Source organism: Pungitius pungitius, chromosome 3 (assembly GCF_949316345.1).
Source record: "Pungitius pungitius chromosome 3, fPunPun2.1, whole genome shotgun sequence".
Lineage (NCBI taxonomy): Eukaryota > Metazoa > Chordata > Actinopteri > Perciformes > Gasterosteidae > Pungitius > Pungitius pungitius.
The window spans coordinates 25,209,076-25,228,872 of NC_084902.1; the positions used below are offsets into that span (position 1 = coordinate 25,209,076).

The following is a 19,797-nucleotide window of genomic DNA, read 5'->3' on the forward strand; positions in this document are numbered from 1 at the left end:
GTGCCTGTGGGGAGATTTGCAAGTCTCACGTACCTATTTGAATCAGGGTGTTGCTATGAATCACTATCTTTCTATCCCCGCCCCGAAGCTGCTAAACTCGTTTGAGAAAAAGAGTGGAACCCTTCCCCGTACATGGAACATCTAGTTAAGGCGTTTTTGTCTAACAGTGTCCCCATTCCTCACACTTTCATTATCTCCCTTAATTAACACAGACGGGCAGCCAGACAGCTCCGGAGGCCTGAACCCGTAGCAAGACCGCTCGCTGTCACCTTGTTACCAGCGTAATGGGTTTAGACGAGGTCCCCCTGACACACGAGAGAGGGAGAATGAATTCATGAAGCACGGCCTTGCATACTTTCCACTTTGCCTTTGTCTCCATTTGCCCTTCCAGCCTCCCCACATCCCTCCACGTCCACTGCCTTGTTTAAACGGTTGGCACCACACAGAGAGAACGTATTCGAGACAATCGTGTCGCATGTGCAATTCATTCAAGCTTCAGGCCCGCGGTTTTTCAGCCGGTGCTAAAAACGCAAATACTCAAAATGCGTGCAAACAAAAATCAAGAATGCAGAGGCGTCCGTGCTCATTTGTGTGAACGTTTGCTCGAGTACCTCCGACAGCCTGCAGAGGCCCGGCGCTCTGTCAAAGGGAGGGATGTCGCGCATGTGAGCGAGAGGCAAGACACAGAGCTGTCAACGCAATTAGTGTGCCGAGCTGCACACTGACTCCATTCTGTGGGCCTGAAAGAGGTCAACGGACACATGAAACAGAGCCGTTCCTCTGCTAGGAAAGAACGAAAAGGCAAGGGAGCCTTTATGCTTGTGTCATTACTAAGGGTGGCCAATCACCAAAAAAGGGAAACACACACACCAACCAAATAGAGAACGACGTGTGACACGCTAAAGAGATGATTGTCGTGTCTTCCTTGAGGTTAGGAATGACGATAGTAGCCCAAGGTCACTGCGGGAGCATCTACAGTCCATCATCTGGTGACTCCATCCTGCAGATTTCTTCGTTTCCTTAATCCAACAGTTAGAAATCCCCCCCCCGTGTGAGCCGGTCACAGCAGCCATGACAACCCACTGGGTTCTCAGTCGGCAAATGTACTCTGATCAATTCTACACGTTAAGCATGGCTATTTGACTGGATAATGTGAGACTCGCTGTCTCGGGTGCACGTGTGTGATTGCGCACCGAATCGATATTCCACACAAGGTCTGTGTCTGTATGTGTGTGTGGTTCTGAATGCTGACTTAGTGAGTGCAGCGAGTTTTCACTCTGAATGGACTTTACTAGTTTCAGTTGGTATTGTTTCGGAGCGCTCGCGGCGTGTGTTATTGTACTGGCGCCGTGGTCACTTGATCTCCTGTTGTCATGGGCGAGCAGCGTTTAGGGTCACTTAGCAAGCACGCCTGGAGGAGGCTGAGAAGCAGCGACCTCGGGATGGTGTTCTAGATGGGGGGCTTTGGTCCATCATTAGTCTTCCCGAAGCCTTTATTTAAAAAGGGTTAAACGTCCAGACGCGGCATCGCCAGCAGAGGCGGTAGCCCACATGCAAAGAAAAAACAAGGTGATTTAAAATCACTCAATTATAGATGTTGACATCGCATGGGCATTGTACAGCATTAATGCCGGGATCGCATTTCCACAATGTGGAATGTTTCTTAATCCTTTCCCCTCCGTACTGGAGATCAAAAGAAATGCTGGAATTGCTTTCTATGGCACATTGGAAATGGTTTTCTGACAGTCTAATACCAAAGTCATTTACCCGGCTGCATTTGGCTTGTGAAATGCAGACGTGTCGTTTTCTTATTTTGTTTAATGTGCCTGAGTCATACAGAGAGGGTCATTTCAATTTTGTCAAATACGGACACATCCCCTTTGACGTGAATTAATAATACCCTGTCGTGTTGCTAAATATTTTGCATGCATTTAGTAGCTGTATTTTTATTGCTAAAGGTGGCATGATGGATGGATTTCTTGCTGAAAGCGTTAAGTCCGATTCAGGGAAGGAAGGAGAAAAGGTATGCTGAATGTTTAACAGCCATGCCAAACAGTTTCCATTCCCAAACTAATCTCCTATTTGCATATTAAAGGCTGTGAAAGACACATACAGAACGATAATCCTGCGCTGTCCTTGTGTTTTTTCAAGACCACGCACAAAAAGGCGAAGGAGAACCTTGAGAGAGCGTTGCGAGCAGCCAAAGGAGGCCTTTCAAATGGCTATATCACACGATTTTAAAATCGCTGAGGGTGGCATGCACATTAAACACTATAATCAGGCCGTATTTGAATTTCAATGCTTAGCAAATGAAAAGGTGCTGGAATGGGATTTGGACACTTTTATTTTGGAAGTGAACTGGAATGTTTAAGGGCTGGAACTGGGACATTTGACAATCACATTAGCATCGACGTAAACTGCTTTTCCTTCAGATCCCTTCCCCAGCTGTTTTGTCTGATGGGTTTTCATTGTACAAAACAAATAAGGCCCAGGTTGCAAGTAAACTCAACAGCTCAATGATTGGCTATAAATAATCACCGTCGTCGCTTTTGATTAATTGTCTTTGCAGGTGCGGAGAAAATCGTAAGGTCAGCGCTCTCGTAACAGTGGTGTTAATCATTCATCAGGCTATCTAATCGGTTTCCCTTCCATCATCTGATTTTGTTGATGGGAGACTATAGCATCTTCACCACTCATTAGCCTTTGTGAAAATGAAAAAAACAAAACAACAACAACAAAAAACTCAAACAGCGGCTAGCAGACTTCACAGTTAAGCTACAGGTCTCATTACACACGCTCAGAAGGCTGCCCGACCATGAGGTTTTTAAACAGCAATTTATTTATAAGTGTTTATTTTAAGTTTAATTACCCTCTGACGAGATATCACGCAAATTTTCGGGGGAGGGGGGATTTTAATTCCGATCTTGAGCGGTCAAGATCGTGTGAGCGATTGCGCAGACCTTGGCGCGGAAAACACTTGTGACTGCGATGTCGCCGTGTGCCACGATGCTCGGCTAATGGCGCCGAAGCTCCTAACATCTGGAGGATAGGCTAATGGAGACTCGATGGGTCTTGGGGTGCTGCGGCCTCCCAGCTGTCCCTGGCTGAGTCGAAGCTTGTTCTGTGGTGATAGGCGTTCCCTCTACCTCCCTCCTCTCCTTTGAACACAATAGCACATTGAACACAAACTGTGTGCACCTTCAGAACTGAAATGGGCCAAGTACCCCGTCCGTCTTGTTTACGTTTCACAGGTTAATAGAATCTAGAAATGCTTTTGAAGGCTGCCGGGGCTTTGAAAGCATTTCATTGCTTTGTGACTCACAGCAGAGAACTTTCCACATTTACAGGGCTGCCAATTCATGTCATATTAAAAGATAAAAGTGAAAGACACTTCTTGTAAATTACAGATGATGATGCCACAGCCCTCCCCCCACTTCCCTTTCCCTCAAGCGTCAGGGGAAAACACACACTCCTAACACAGCACCTCTGTACATAAGTGTGTTACGTGAACGCAGAGGAGCCGTGGGGGAGCAACGTCACGCTTTGCTGTGATTGGTTGGTAGGAGGCCCATCCCTGGTAGAAGCCTTGAAGATGACAGTAGCTCTTAATTAATATGCAGAATTTATTGATCATTGCACTGCAGGGAAATCACTTGTCACGTTCTACTATTTTTTGGGCCCTGGAGGATCATAAATTAGGGGGTCTTAAATATTTCAACCATGCGCCACATCAAACCAAAGCAATAAACATGGCAGGGGAATATGGGATGGAGCTCCACTGTAAATTGTGCCAAATGAAATTACAAGGCATGCTTAGAGGGAATAATTGAGCTATATCTGTGTGCATTTTTGAAAGCAAGTTAGGTGCGTCTTAATTAAAGTAGTATTTCCCTCCCTCAACAAGAAGAAATTTGGCTCCAGATAAAATGGCATACTTTCTTGCAAAGAGAATACTACGCGATTTCTGGCTACAATAAAAATGTTAAGCAGTAGGATCTGAATGGCACCTTTCTGCATCTTCTGAACAGTGGTGAGAAAAGCAGCCAAGGCCTGGAGAATAGAGTCAACCTGGTTTCTTTCCAGAACTCCTGCAGTGCGTCAGTCTCCTGCAACCAACAAAAACCGCACTCTTCGGCAAGCAGGCTTACATCCTTTCTGCCTTGCAAATGGAATGAAGGGTAAAACTGAAAAGCCCCGAACTTGGCAGGACTCCCTGGAGACCTGTAAAGCTTCGCTCTGCCTCTGCTTGTTGCAGAAATAGGTTTGTTGTGCTTTGACCAATCCCTGCAGTTTGACAAAAAAAAAGAAAGAAAACGTACAAAGAGAACAAGAGAGTAGGTTTTTTTTTTCTAAGCTGTCGTTGAGGCAGACTGTGAGCAGGGAGTGAACACAGTAAGAAAGGATGTGTTCAAACTTTCCCATAAAGGAGCATTGAAAAGGGCCACACGCTGAGTGGCTGGCTGAGGCGAGAGAGCTTGACAGCCTTATCAAGCGCTACGTTGGAGGGAGGCTTCCTGCATTGACCAAACTCCCCTCTCAAGTGACCACAGCCTCATTGTGCTGTGAGAGATAATTAAAAATCCCAATCCGTGCACTTTCTTTCGCAATGGCAACATTGAAGCCAGGAAAAGGCCACTAACTTCCCATCCAGTGACATCATCCGCCATCTGAATTCCTCCAGTGTAACCCTAACAAGGAAATAATTGCACGGCAGGGTCCTTTGTGTCGCTCACACTGTGCCAGGGGCTGAATGTGAAGAATTTTGTAATAATAGTTGGTGAACACCTGTTGGGTTTGCACAAACGCTTTGTGTCAGTCCTTCAAGCTGCTGCGTGGCCATCGTAACAACCTGTGTCTGGATACATCACCTGGTCCCATCATGTGGCCTTTTACCTAGAATTCTCATTTAAGGAGGTGGACACACTCAGGTCAATACGAGCAATGCAGGAAACTCCTGAGGGACGGTTATGACATGCAACGGGAGGGTCATGTGACGTACAGAGACCGAGGAAAGAACCCATTACCTTCTTTTTAGCTTTCAGCCTTGAAACCTTAACTGACTTAACTATACTGTGGCAATGAAGGGGCTGTTTGTTGCTTTTTGACCTGCAAGTATCAGGGGACTTCTTAACATGTAACGTGTTCTGGATTTAAACAAGATACCCCGAATCCGAATTTTGTCCTTCGTCAGTCTGTTGTTTTGAAGCTTAAGTAACAGGAAAAAAGGGTTGAATTGCAGTGCAAACACTGAAATACCTCACACAACGCTGTTGTCCCTTCAACAGAAATCCATTGATGTACTCATCTTTCCTCCCATCGCCTCACCAAATACCAGACAGACCCGCTGTCACTATATGTTTATTTATTGAGATATAAATATATATATGATGTACTGTCATGGAGACAACACAGCATGAAGAAACTATAACTATATGTTTAACAATCACAATCTGGCGGAAAAACAAAATTACATATTTTGTTCCCAGCTATCAATCAAGAGCAATGATCGAGTAATCTAAAGCTCCTTGGTTATAAAATGCGTTCTGTTGAAAACAGAAGGTGAAGAGTATTGCTCTGAGTAACAGAGGAAGAAAACAGTTAAAGTGTGATTTGAAAGATGGATGTTCGAGGCTGGTTATGTTTTTAGAATCCCAGAACTCTGAATTGAAAAGCAGCAGGTGAAGCAAGCAACTAATTACAGAGGCCGATAAAGTTGGAAAATGATGAGAGGCAGTGTTGCCTTGCAAATCAACCAACTCCGCTCAGAAATCCAACTTAACAGAGTTACATCAGTCCAGAACAAAGATACCCCTGCAAAAGAAAACAAACGTACTCTCTGGAGTCACAGTCCTGGAATTAAAGATGATTGAATGCCCAGGATGAAACTAATGAAAATCAAATTACAAGTTTGTTGTATCTTTAAATACAAAATCTACCTTTAGGCAGGTAGGAATATCTTTCAGCCCAATCTTCCCGCCCGCTCAAGAGACTGCAGGTGTGTAATTTGTAGGCCAAGCGTATGATTTGGTCCCCAGCATACAATTGAAGAAGGGTTGTATTTTCATATTAGATCTGGAAACAGCTGCGGCAGGAAGGCGTTCTTACATGAATTACCCGAGTTTACGGTTAAACATGCTTTAGGCTGAAACCGGTTAAGATCTCATGATGGCAACTACAACGATTATGGGATTAAGGATTAGTGTATTGCTTTAATTATTCAGGCAGACATCTATCCGGCTCTGCGGCGATCCTGTCGGGCCCTCCAGGAGAGAGTTGCCAATCAATCGCCGCCGTAGCTATTTATTTTCTATTAACAGGAGGCTGGAGGAGAGAGGCTGGGTGAAACCTAAAGACAGGCGAGATTACGGAGGGACCAGAAGGCACAGCGCAGCCTTTAAATTTGAGATAAGAGCTGACCATAGAAGGCTGGTGCTAGGACTTCTTAATGGACAGACAGATGCATACAGGCAAAGAGTGACGCAGAATGAGTGGGAGTACTCACATGGATTAATCACGCCGTGCAGCCCTGGTGCATTTTTGGGTACAATCCCATTGCTGCCTGCGGGCGAAGTGCACACAAACTACTGCTTCCTCCCCCCCGTCGCTCACCTTTGTAAATGGTAGGGGAAGTCACTCCTAGTACCATTCCTGTGTCCATCCAAATCGCCCAAAGCCTACAAATGCTATTACAAATGTTATTTGTTTACTTTCATTGTTAATGTTCTTCATTTTTCTTTTCTTTTTTAGAGATATTGACTCCCCCTTAAGTCCTTTTCCTTAAACCTGGGAACTAGATTTTCTTAAATTAAGTAGCGGCCAGCCTTCTCCGTGTTTAAATCCTCTTTCGGACTAAAGCTCATTATCATTCACACATATAATCCCTCAAATTTGTACCGAATGCCCCAGCTGTTAAAGTGGGCTGTATCCTTTGCAAAGGGAGCCCAAAATGAAACGCATTATCTTTCAGAGAGAAATACTAAACTGTATATAATGCAGCGTATGGTATTTAATGCTGAATGTCTGCAGAAAGCTGAGGTGAACGCATAGAGGAAACCACATGGAGGTGGTAAGACAGTTGAAGGGTTCCTCTCAAAGCCTCTGTATACATTTCACAACTTGACCCCTCGGCTTTCAGCTGCGAGGGGGTGACCGTTCTATTTTACAGCCAGACTACACATTCGGTCGTTTAAAATAACTTTCACTAAATTTACAAAGGAGCAAATCAAATGGCATTTTCGAAAGCTCTCGAAGGGTACATCAAGTTTTTTGATGCGTCACCGTCTGAAGTGGACGCCTGTTCTCGCTTGTTTCCATCCTAAGATGCTACCAAACCATGATAAACCTGCTACCGTGCAGTAAAATAAGTTTGAGTTAATGCCTGGGGTCTGCTTGATTGGCATGTGTGTCTGACCCCATTAGCTCCACCCACACACACACACCTCATTTCCCCAATCTGGATTTTAGTAAACCCCTATCGGCCCATACACTCGGTACGCCTATTAGGTGATATTTTCTACAGCTGAAGCCTTTAAGCCAATTAAAAATAAATATGTGTATTCGGCTACGTCTGATCACAGCAGCACTCGCGGCCCACTTGAGATTTAAACGCAACCTACGGCTGCGCGCTGTACCTTCACCGAGCTGCAGCCCTCTACATCCTCTGTCTGGCATTTTTCTCAATTGCTGTGGTGTTGTAACATTATTACAGGTCAGGAAACAGGGCGCCGAGAAGATTTTCTGCTCGTAAATCAGGTGAGTGGTCGTCATCCATCTCACACGGAGGACTGTGGCACATGTCCTCAACCTGGAACATATCCACAGTAACACCTGTCGTCAAGAGGCCTATGTCGGGCAGAGAGAGAGAGAGAGAGAGAGAGAGAGAGAGAGAGAGAGAGAGCGTCTCTCTCCCTCTTTCTCTCGTTCTCTGCAGCGAGAGGGGGAAAACAACTCCATGTGGCAAGCCATCTCATTTCCAATATCACGTTTGTGATCAATCTCCCCCGCAATGAACGGCCGGTGCAGTGGAGGCAATCATTCAACGTTTGTGGCAGGTACGCAGTATTGACCGCGGGAAGATGAACCACAGGCCTCTCAATATATGTGTGTGTTTGTGTGTGTGTGTGCGCGCAGAGAGCGAGAACTTGGATTTCAGCCTCCAGTTTGCCATACTTGCATAAGTTTCTTGCATTTGATCTACAAATATTTTTGAACGTGTGCCGAGCTGTAACCAATGGCAACATCAAGCTTACAGAACCTGGATTTATTTGACATTCAGTAGTTTTCTTTTGGAGCAAAGGGGATGTTCTCCCTGATAGCTTCCTGCCATATTTAACGTCCTTAAATATCAATTACAAAGTCAAATGGCTTGCTGTAATTTAATTTGTGCAGTGCAGTAGCGTCCCCTGTTAGGAATCACTGTCTTGTCCAATTAAGAGAAACCTTATTATTGGGCAAATAGCGAGTAGCCCCATTACAGATGCTATCCTTTAATTGACATATTAATGCTGACACCCTGCCCAGCCTTGAGCATTGCTTTGGGTGTGAAGACTGTAAATGCAGCTGACTGTCACGGTGTCCTTGATTTTTACTTCTATAAGAGCGAGAATTCTAGAAAGAGAGGGACAAATATATGTTGTGGACGTAGTGCAGCGGCAGTAGATAAATACTCAGCGGGAGACGGATGATGAGCGGCTGCTATCTAATGGGAACCAAGGTCTTGTTGCCGTGGCGGGTTTTATTTACGGCTCCTCTTCATCAGCGTGACACGCGGGCCCTCGGACCATCCGTAATAGAAACTAGAAGCAGACACGGGATACCGTTTACCGTCTCCAGATGGGAACATCTTTTAACATATGCACGAATAACAGAGTGATGCATTTACTGAGTTATGGGTAATGCATGGCTGGAAACTACCGGGAGACTGTGGAGAGGAGAGCCTCATTTGTCTGGGGACTCATCAATGTCTGGCGAAGAAATGGGGACTAATGAGAGCACAGCATCGGGGAGGAGGGGGGGCTAAATCTGTCTCAATCAGTGTCAAGGAATGTGATTGTGAATCTACAACTGTCACCAGGGTTCAAACGGGCAACCTGATTTTTACACGATATTAAGTAGAAAGTAAACTTTAAATACACAGGCAACCGGAAGTCCCTTCTGTGTCCACAGGGGTAAATGGCCCCTGGTTTGCCTCATTAGAAGACAACCATGAACAACACATTGTAGAGTGGTCTTTGGGACAAACAACTGTAAAATACAAGGGTGAATGCAATCAACGTTATGTCCGACCCAAAGGAAGACTTTATTGGGGGCTTCTAAGACAAGAAGCTGTGCAGAGTAACTGAATACCAAAGATAAAGAGCGCAACAGAGTTCACGGCGTGAAGCGGGTGAACTGTGATGCCCGCAGAATGAAGAGGGAAAAATACCACAGCGTTTAGCAAATGGTCCGATGCTTGTGAACGCCCTTTTTAATTCTATTCTCTATTAAGCCCCACTTCAAGTCATCCTCAGTACCCTCCGGAGCTCCATCTCACTCTGATTGTATCCGTGTTCTGAGGTGAGAAAATAAATAAATGCATATTTATTACTTCAGAGAGCCACAAGTGAAACCTTACATGAACTCTCAAGTTTTATTTTCATATGAAATTAAATGCAGCCGTGTAGGACACAGAAACACAAATCACTCTCTTGCAGTGCAGTAAGTCAACAAACGCGTTCTTTCAGGATTTATGTCTCTACCACTCCGAGCATCTTTTGTAAGTAAGTTGCAAGTAGCCAACACGGGAACAGATTCTGTGTTCAAGGCAATAAGCGCAAATGAGAACAGCTCTCCCTTTTTCTTTTTTAAGAACCAAGAATAGCAAGTGAACCAGAAATAGAACAACAAAGCCAGTCTTTGTCCACGGACCACTAAAATCCCTGAAGAGATGCAGGATAACTCACTTTTGATTCTTGGACCAAACAGATTTCCTTGCTAGTCTTTTAGCAGCTTGTCCCTACATAGAATATTTATACCACATCAGCATATGTGCAAACCAAAGGGCTCTTGTGTTACCCTTCAGAAAGAAAGTAAAACATTGGTAGGTGTCTTTCTGAAAGATTATTTGACCACATTAGTGTCACTAGTTCACTTTACTGGCTCTGTGCGCACTCTGGTTTACAAGCAGCCAGGATAACAAGTCCCTGCCCTAAATATTAAACCCGGATTAAAAATACGTTCTTTGGACTTGCATTTTGTGACATTACTCTGCAGACACAGAGCAATAAATCTGAAAAACAAAATGCATGTATTGTATATTGTACACAAGAAGGAAAATCTGTGAGCAAGGAGATGATATCTACCCCAATTTCTACCAAGACAACCGCCTCAATAAGCCAACACGCAACGCAGACCCAGGATGCTAATCCATACAAATGATCTGCTGCAATGACTTGTACAATGCGAATTCAACATCCCTGCGTGAAAGTACACAACAATGTGAGGGCATCCAAGAGTGAGGTTGTGCTTCTACATCTGACATGATGTGCTGTTTTAAGCAGAAATATACATAATTATTCTGTTCGCCCAACCATTCAGACCATATCAGCATTCCTACAAAGAGAAACCACAGCAGAAGGACAAATGAATACGTTGGTATACTTATGCATGGCGAGGATTAGTATGGCAGATAAGCAATGTATGTTCTTGCACTGTTCCACCCAGAGTGCAAATGCAGACAAAGCATTACTCAAAGACGGCTGTTTTGAATGTAATCATCTACAGATAATAGCAGTGCACATGCAGCACTGTGCAGGGTTTTTTGTAGCTGATGCATGTGTGTTTGTGTGTGGCCAGTTAGAGGGAACGCAAGTGTGATTCATCGTTCCTGGGGAAGTCAATCAAGCCATTTCATTTCCTTTATTGGGCTGACACTAACGGGTTTGATTGTCTCCACTGAATTTCTTTTAAGGAACAAATGAAAAAAACTACATATTTTGTACACAGCAGTTCATTTTATCTACTTAGAATGAGTGATTCGCTTGATAAAATTTCAATCGGATCCACATGCTATCCTGAGGAAACTGAGGAAAAAAGGCATTTTGAAGCTTTAATTTCAAATGGAATCAATGTTGCAGTATTTAGCTCTGGTACAACTGCATGACACAACCAGAGCTTGACTAGTTAAACATTGTTAGATCCTGCAGAAAGAGGCATTTCACTGTGGAGTATATGACATATACAGTAAGTAGCTCTAGTTGCTTAAATAATGCTGTAACATGCAATATAAATATGATTAAATCAAATCAAAAACAACCATACAGCCTGAAAATGTTTGTTTTTAAAAGATTGATATGACACCAGGATATTCACCTTCTCGCCCACGCTCTTTCCTTTCCATAAAAATAGGCAATTTCAAACTGGCTTTCATTGCCCAGAGTACCGTTTACAATAGTGGTTACAACCAGCATGGCTTCTAATAAAGCCAAACAAGCTAGAAGAGAAGCAACAAAAGAAGGGCGGTCCAGCTCGGACGGGGTGTTCATTTATCAGCAGACACCTTTCAAACACTCGCCCCGGGCAATGGCGAGGGAAGCATCCGAAGAGATAGCCCGTAGGGACTGGTGCTGGAAACACAGAAACCCCTTTGATGAGCCTTGGGCCATTCCTGAGCCTGTGTCTGATGTGCATGAGTGGAGAGCCAGACACAAGCAGCCTCTGGATAGAAGCCGGACCGCCCCCCCCCCACCCCAAGAAAAGAACGTTTAAAGGACACAGCTGCACCCCTCGATGCACAGTGCCACATGGATCCAGAAAGCTAAAGCTAATGGTTAGCCTCCTCTCTGTAATACTACTCAACAGAGATCTGCTGGCCTTCTCTTGTGGGATGATTGCTTTAAAGAGAATGGAAACACATACTTAAACAACACAAAGCTCAGACCGGAGTGCTATTAATATTAACTCCAGTCTGACAGTAAATGACGGGAGTGACGACAGAACGCATCAATGGCGTATAAAAGCAAGATGGAGCTCAGCTGTAGTTGGTAATGTATATGACACCGGATGTCAAATAAAGAATTTTCTCCCCTCTGTGATTCAGGACCATATCATCACAATAAAGAAGGAAGATAAAATATTAGTGGTAAAAAAACAAACAGGGCTTACCTGAGCCTCTCTTCGACACCACTTTCAGGGAATGGACCACAACGGCATGAAGCAGGATCACAAGAGGAATGGGAGCTTTCATTTTTTACCAGTCCTACAGGGAAACAAAGGCTTAATTCATTATTCTGTACTGAGACGGACTGTGAATACACTAAATACATCCAAAACATTTTTTTTTTTTTAAACAAACAAAATTTAAGGAGGTGCTCAATTAAAGCTAAAAAACAACCCCAAAAAAAACTGCAAGTGAGCCAATAATTTCAGAACTTTTATAAGACCGATGGTCAGCTGGAGAAAATCCAACACACCGATGTGTAAATCCCGTTCCCCAAAGTGTTTATCTGCCTCTGCTTTATTTATACCGGTGGTTCTTAAGGGAGCTACTGTATAATCAGGAAAAGGCTGTCGGTAATACGAATGTCAAGATGCATCTATATCAAGACAGACCTGGCTTTGCAGCTTTGTCATCTGTTCGGAACATTAATCCCACTTTCCTCCGAGCCAACATGACATAATCCGGTCCCCACTTAGATCATATCTCTGTTAACATACACGCTTTGTAAGCTGCGTGACGCGCTGGGTAGAAACGTGTATGGCCGAACTAACAGTAATGTCGACGGTCGATGGGAACAGGAGGACGACTCGCTTGATGACAGTCAAACTCACAGCGAGGCCACGCAAGGGCAGGTGATTTCGAGAGACAATATTTGGATGTGTACTTGTTATGTACTATATCATACAGTAGAAGCTTTTAAAAAAAAGTTTGTCTAGACAATATCTCTTTCTGCATTGGGATATTAGTTGAATCCTTCAACCATGAGCAATCATTAAGAGAATTTTGTGCTTTAATGGATAATGAACTTTGGAACTTTTAGCCAATCAGACCTGGGGATCCACCATGACAAAAAAGGCTCACAACCTGAAGTTTTGAGTCACAATTTTGCCAGATGTTGCCAGTGACTCAAAGAACTCATCAGTAAAACTCCCATTGGACTCGTCCGTGGAACTGCATGATTCTTTTTCTGTGGTTACTGATGAATCTCCTTTGCTACAGGCCAAAGAGCCATCTCTGCTGCGGCTCGCTGTCCATGTAGGCTACGAGGGCGCATCCATTGGCATTTCAGTCACGACAAAGATGCTTCACATGGATTCCACAAAGCTGCAACAGAAAGCCTTTAAGGGGAAACCCTGAAAAGCCACAATAACCCTTGAGACACTCACAGTGGCATTCAAAACTGGCCAGTGGTCAAAGACGGCGACATTGCTGACTTCTCCCCGTCAAAGGGGCCTTTTGTCGCCAGCCTCGGATTTTCTGCAACCAAGGCCACCGGAGGAAAGCTAAAAACGCCAACACACAAAAAATCGTATCTTTTTAATTAGATTCCCATGTTGGGCGCTAGTCTGCAACATGGGCACAAACGCTGTGGCCCTCTGGTTTCACGGCGGTGGAAAGGACTGCAGCACTGGTTCTGCTCGGTGTGCCCGCTGTTTACCGTGAACAGGGAAACAACATGGTCTTAGGATGCAGCTAATTACTTTATGCTGATACCAACTACACAGATGAGTAAATACACTACGACATGTTCCGTGGGGTACACTGATCACACATTACTTCTGCATGCAGAGAGCAGGGATTGTGGATTAAGGGATTAAATAAATCAAAGAATCATACATGAAAACACGACAGAGTGATTTACGTTAAGCTCGAGTGCGGCCACTCGGAGGAAAATGGCTCCGGAGGTAAGTTTCACAAAGCCGTTTTTAAAAAAGCACTGATCTCAGTCTAAATTCTACTAGCACTTGACGGTAAAAGGGAGACGCTACTGCAAAAATCCTAACATTTCATTTCGAGAGATATGTCATATCCCCATGTATTGGACATTGTAGCATATGAAAGAATAGTGCTCATACAGCATCTTCTATACTATGGTAAACCATACATTCAGCTAAATTATCCAAGGACTAAGATGACGTCTCTTGTTACGGGCCACAGCTCAAATGACCTGCACCCTCTGTGGAGGAGATCAGAGCGAGCATGAAAGCAGCCGAGCTCCTCATCCAGCGGCACACACGCATGGATGCCAACAAACGCATGATTGCAGTTGTTATTTGCGTCGTTATCGAGATGCCTTTCAGAGCTCCACTTGACGCTCCCTCTTTGTGTCCATAATGGCTGCTTACAGTCTGCCGCCAGTGTTGTTATACACTTCTTCCCGCGTAACTGGAGGCAGCTTCTTTGGGCTCAGAGTAAGGAACGTGGCCAGCTGATCGATGCTCGCTAGACACGAAAGGCGGGAGAGCCGCTACAGCTCCGTCAGTCTGTAATTTAACTCCTACTTATACTGATGAGTCGAGCACCTCAATCAGCCGGGAGTGGGCTCGCAGGAGAAGAAGGGGAAAACAGTCTGATTGTTCAAGATGGAGGTGTGTGAACCCATGGCCGGCAGGAATGTTTGAATCCTTTGCTGCTTGGTTGCCGCAAAGTTTCACCAACTACACAAAGAATCACTCTGGGCAACGGATGCTAATGGAGTGTGTTCAAGAGGATGGCCACCTGTTTGAATGATTGAGCTACTTAAAGGCTTATCAAGGTCAAACAGCCAACATGTTATTAGTGATCATGGAAAGGGTGTGGATGTATTATTGTCGCTATCGTCTCACTTCTTGGCACATGGTTATTAGCCAGTGGGAAGTGAAAGATTCAGTGCGGCTGTCTAACTGTCAGAGATATGATCGGGAACACAATAGAGCTGGGAAGAAAAGCAGGAAGAGTTATCCTCTTTCAACAAATGAGCAAGTACTAGGTGTCCCAAAGAAATGTAGAAATATATGAAATCTGAAAAAATAGTTTTCCTTTACAATGCGACAATGAAAGCTCATCCCGTCGAGCATCTCAAAGTGTGCCATTCTTTAGAGAAAAGCTCATCCAAAAGGTGCTGTCACCTGCCCCTCATTCTTTGATTGTTTTTTCCTCGAGCATCCACTCTCTCTCCTCCCTGACAGCATTTCCTCCTCAGCGGATTCATCCAAAATTCAATTACTTTCGAGGAGGGTTCAGCAAGAGAAATGGGGCACTCTCTCAACACTCTCGGGGCTCCGTGTCGGGCCCCGAGGAACGCCGCTCCCTCGCGCACACAAACAACCTGCGCAGCCGACGAGTGGGGCTTTAGTGCTTTAGCGCGGGTGGATATTCAGATGAGGATTTACTCGGATCCGTCATCGTGCAGGTCTTCACGCGCCCGAATCAAAGCACTGCTCGCGTCTGAGGCATCTTTGTGGGACCTTCCCCGTGTCAGATACCAATAAGCGCTGACAGCAAGACGCATCAACAGACAAGCGGGCATTAGTGCCTGCACTTCTCCGGCTTGTTTGGAAAACATTTTGGCTGTGTACGTTGGAGAGGGGAACACAGTTTGACATTTTGCTTCTTCTCTTCCTCTCGTTCCCGAGAGTCGTATTCCTGCGCAAACGCCGGCTGAGAAAGGCCGTCCCGAGTGTCCCAATCATTTAAATGACGTCTTATTGGAATAGGGGTTGTTCTGTGTGAGGAAAATATCATTCATTGACATATTTCTTTTTTCAGAAGTACATTTTTTGTTAGATCTAAAGGGACGTCAGAAGAGCAGACCCCAGCATGCCCGGGCTAGTCCTCTGAGTTTATTCATTCTAATCCATTGGATATTCTGGGCCACATACCTTGAATCAGACTCAAATTGGAATAAAAGTATTAAATCATGACGCTGTAGTTGCAGTATGAATTTGCACCCTCTATCATTACCCTAAAATACAGACACACACTCCACGTGCCACCCCTCTGCCCCTCTCCTCCTACCTGCAGTCAGGAAACAGATACGTACTTTGCTTGGTGAGTTATTAACGTTTCTATTTCTGAGGAACACTCAAGCCCTTACACCCTTAGCTGACGCACACACACGCACCCACACAAGTCTGTGCTCTCCTCACTGAATTATTCCATTTTGTATTATCTAATAACCTTGTAATGACGAGCCTCTGTGTTGTTGACGTGCACACATCAGAGACGCAGAGAGAAGAGTTCACTTCTCGAGAGCCATCGACATACATGTTCAACACCGTGAGAGTAGAAAATCACACGTTCTCCCTGGCAACAGTGACAATTAAAATCATCAAGAGCACAATTAACAATAAAGTAAGGCCGGATGAGAGACGCAAATTGTGTGTGGCGACCGGCATGCATTAGTGCGAAGAGTAAACCGAAGACATTGCTTTGGACTATGATGTTCTTAGTAGTTGACCATCCAGCAACGACGTGTTGCTAAAGCTCTCATTACTTCTACCGTCATGTAGAAACATAACTGCTCAGGGCTATTTACAGGATTAAGTTATTGAGAAAAAAATAAAATCATCTTATGTAGTCTTATATGTAACTGCATTTGTTGTGGCACATCATGCTTTAAAACATATTATAACACAATAGATGAAATCCGAGCTCTGATTGGGGGGTCACAGGGGGTGCATTATTCAGAGATAATGTACAGTTGCTTTTCACATTGACCGGAGCGTTCCATATCACTGTGCACTTAAAAAAACAAGTTGGTTGATATTTTAGCTTTTATCTCGGTGGCGATCGCTGGAAATCCCCCTGATGAAATGCGATACAAAACGTTTGATGGCTACAACAATTTCGTGCTGAAAGGCCGCTATTTACTTACCATTTATAATTTCCCTGGTAACCGTGTTCGAGGGTTGCCGGCCCTCCGCGTTGGGCCTAACTACACCCTCGAACTCTTACATTATTGGACGATAAAGCAATAAGATACAAGAGGCTATACTTTATCATTAAACAAATACATTTATGATGAATACCAAAGATTGTAAATGAAATGTATTTATATTTATCTACAATGGGGATGTTTAGCTCAACAAACAACAGCCAGCGGAGTTGTTGGCTGGTCATTTGACGGTTAGTAAGTGGTGTAGAATTGACAGGAGCTGCTCTCTGTGGTTGAATTATGGCGAATACACTACATAACGTACAATTGATATTCCTTAATGTTGGTCTGGGGAGCACTAACTGGGAGTTAGTGGTCAGCTTGAAAAAAATCCACTTTAAAAGACTTGGCCATGCACAGTGCACACATATCCAAACTGTCTTTGCAGTCACATCAGATGCTTTGTCCCATTACCTGAGCTGCCTGCTAACTAGATTGTGTATCCTGCCAAAGGATGACATCAAATGAACGGAGCTCTCGCTTTTGGATATTCCAGGCAGGGCTAAGACCACCAAGAGAACTGACTGGAATCACTGAGAGGAGGAGAGGGAGGGGGGGAGGGGGATAAAGGCTAGGAGAGGGAGAAGAATAGAGCGAGAGGAGAGGGACGCGAGAGCTGTTTCTTTAGATGGTGCTGAGCAGCAGAGGAGCAAGTCACTGGATAAGGGTCGCTTCTTGCGGGAACTATTCCGATTTTCAGATGTGGGTGATTAACATCTGAATTTCACCGAAACGGTCTTCTGTAACTTTCTATAATGAAATACGATTTAAAAGAAGAAACCAATTTGTTGCATCGCCAAAGCACATTTTCCACTGATGACAGCCCATTTTTAGGGTTGTCAAGGAGCCGTTTGTTCACTCACGGCTGCAGTGGAACCTAGAGCTGCTGTACCGTCTACTAATAAACTCTGATGTATATGGGTTTACGGCAACATGGCACGGCGAAGATTCACATTCTGCTAAATGAATAGTGACGACTCTGCTCCATCGCGGATCATTTAGCCCTCTTTGCCATCAGCCTCAAAACGCTTTACTTGTAAACATGCTACAGGCAATCAATTTCAACCACATATAGGACAGTACTGAGGTTCTGTCAGGTTTGACTAAGCACAACTGCTGCCTTTATACTATCAAAACAGCCACAGCAAACCGATCAAACGGCTTGTATTTATTCTTGCGGCGGCTGAGACGATCTGTGCCTCAAAGTCACTTTTCTAGAAAATCCCGGCATGTCAGTTAAATTCAAGCACAGGCCTGCAACCCCCCCCTCCTCCCCAACTCATTCCTCCCCCACAAAAACACATTCCTCCACCTTCCCCCAGAAGGCTCGATCTATACTGCAGGTGTCAATCACGCTCCCGGAACGCGGTCAGAGTTAAAGGTCTGGAACGGGATTCGCTTTGAGAGGAATCGTGCTAACGTAGCTGCTGGATGACACGTACGCTGCGGGGTTATCTGACGTCTAACATTAGCTACATCTAACCACAGCAGCAGGGGGTGGATTCCAGTCAAACATTCCCAACGACGAATGAAGCGAGAATTCCTCCTGCACGGAGACTTCCAACGGCAGCCAAGAGATGTTCACATGCCGAGGCGTTCCTCTCTCTCTCTCTCTCTCTATCTCGCTTAAACACACACACAAGCTCCAATATAAATTTTTACTCGACACCTGAATTTAAATCTGTGACGCAAAGACCGATCTGCTGCTGAACCGACGAGTCTCCAGCCAACTACAGTATGCTAATGCTATTTCATTGGAGAGAATCAAAGTCAGAGTTCTGCAAGAAGCTCTGACTTTAACAAAGTAAAAGAACACTGCATTATTTTTACAAGAGGAAAAGATCAAGTTGGATATGTTTTTTGTTTTTGGTTGGCATTTAAAATAAAAAGAATGGTTGAGATCCTCTAGTACAGCGGTTCCCAAACTTTTTTTCCTGCGCACCCCCTTCCATGTCCCGACCGGGTTGGCGCACCCCCAATTCACACTTTAAAAAAAACGCAACAAAACGTTGTTTTATCGTCATATAAAGACTCATGTTTAAACATGCGCAAATAACCAGAACACACATGACAATACCAACATCAACACAGGCTCAGTAACAAAAAGCACGGTTAGTGCAAAAGTCGCTCAGCCTGCAGAGAGAGAGAGAGAGAGAGTGAGAGAGAGAGAGCGCGAGAGAGAGCGAGTGAGAGCGAGAGCGAGAGGTACGTACGTACAGCCAGGATGTCTTTAGACATGGCATCAATGCGCCGTCCAACTTTTTTGCCTCTTTCTCTCCAATCATACACTCCACCATTTCTTTTGCCGCTGGCAAACACACGTCTTCGGCAATTGTGTGCGGCAGCCCCTTTCTCCCTGCTGTGTAACTGAGCGGATATGAAGCCCGTAATGCGTCTTTCGTAGACCCAATGCATGAATTAAACTGCAACGGCTTTTCTGCAACTCCTCCAATTTTGCTTTAAAAAAATGTAAGGGACCGCCATTACATTTTTCCTCTCGCGCACCCCCTGGTCGCAGCTCGCGCCCACCACACTTTGGGAATCCCTGCTCTAGTACATCAGATCATCTTTTTAGGGGGGGGCGAGGTAACACAGAAACATAATAAAAGGTCCAATCAAATTTCAAACACAAGTGAAGAAAGGAAAGGCCAAAAAAGGAGAAATGAGTCCGTGGCAGTTGGTGTAGCCACATCACTTGCATTTAATACGGCCTGTTGTCTAAGTAGCAGAACCACGGGCTTATTTAAGAGGGAATGAAAGAGGATTGTCAGATTATTAACACAACATCATAAACGCCGACCCTACAGCGACTATACCCATCAAGTGAGTCGAGTGAATTCCAGCCGACAGCAACAAACAAAACAAAAGCCTTTGAAGGAACAAACAACGTCTTTCTTCTGACGAT

General features: G+C 44.6%; 1 protein-coding gene across 3 annotated transcripts in view; it reads right to left on the minus strand.

Moving 5' to 3' along the window:
• Positions 1 to 19,797, minus strand: part of LOC119209352 (interleukin-1 receptor accessory protein-like 1) — a 214,298-nt gene that overhangs the window by 149,909 nt on the left and 44,592 nt on the right. For all 3 annotated transcript variants that reach the window (XM_037458632.2, XM_037458641.2, XM_037458622.2), the window contains one exon: positions 12,142 to 12,235. In XM_037458632.2, coding sequence (XP_037314529.2) covers positions 12,142 to 12,223 — 82 coding nt within the window. In that variant the 5' untranslated portion in view covers positions 12,224 to 12,235. The remainder of the gene's footprint in view (positions 1 to 12,141; positions 12,236 to 19,797) is intronic.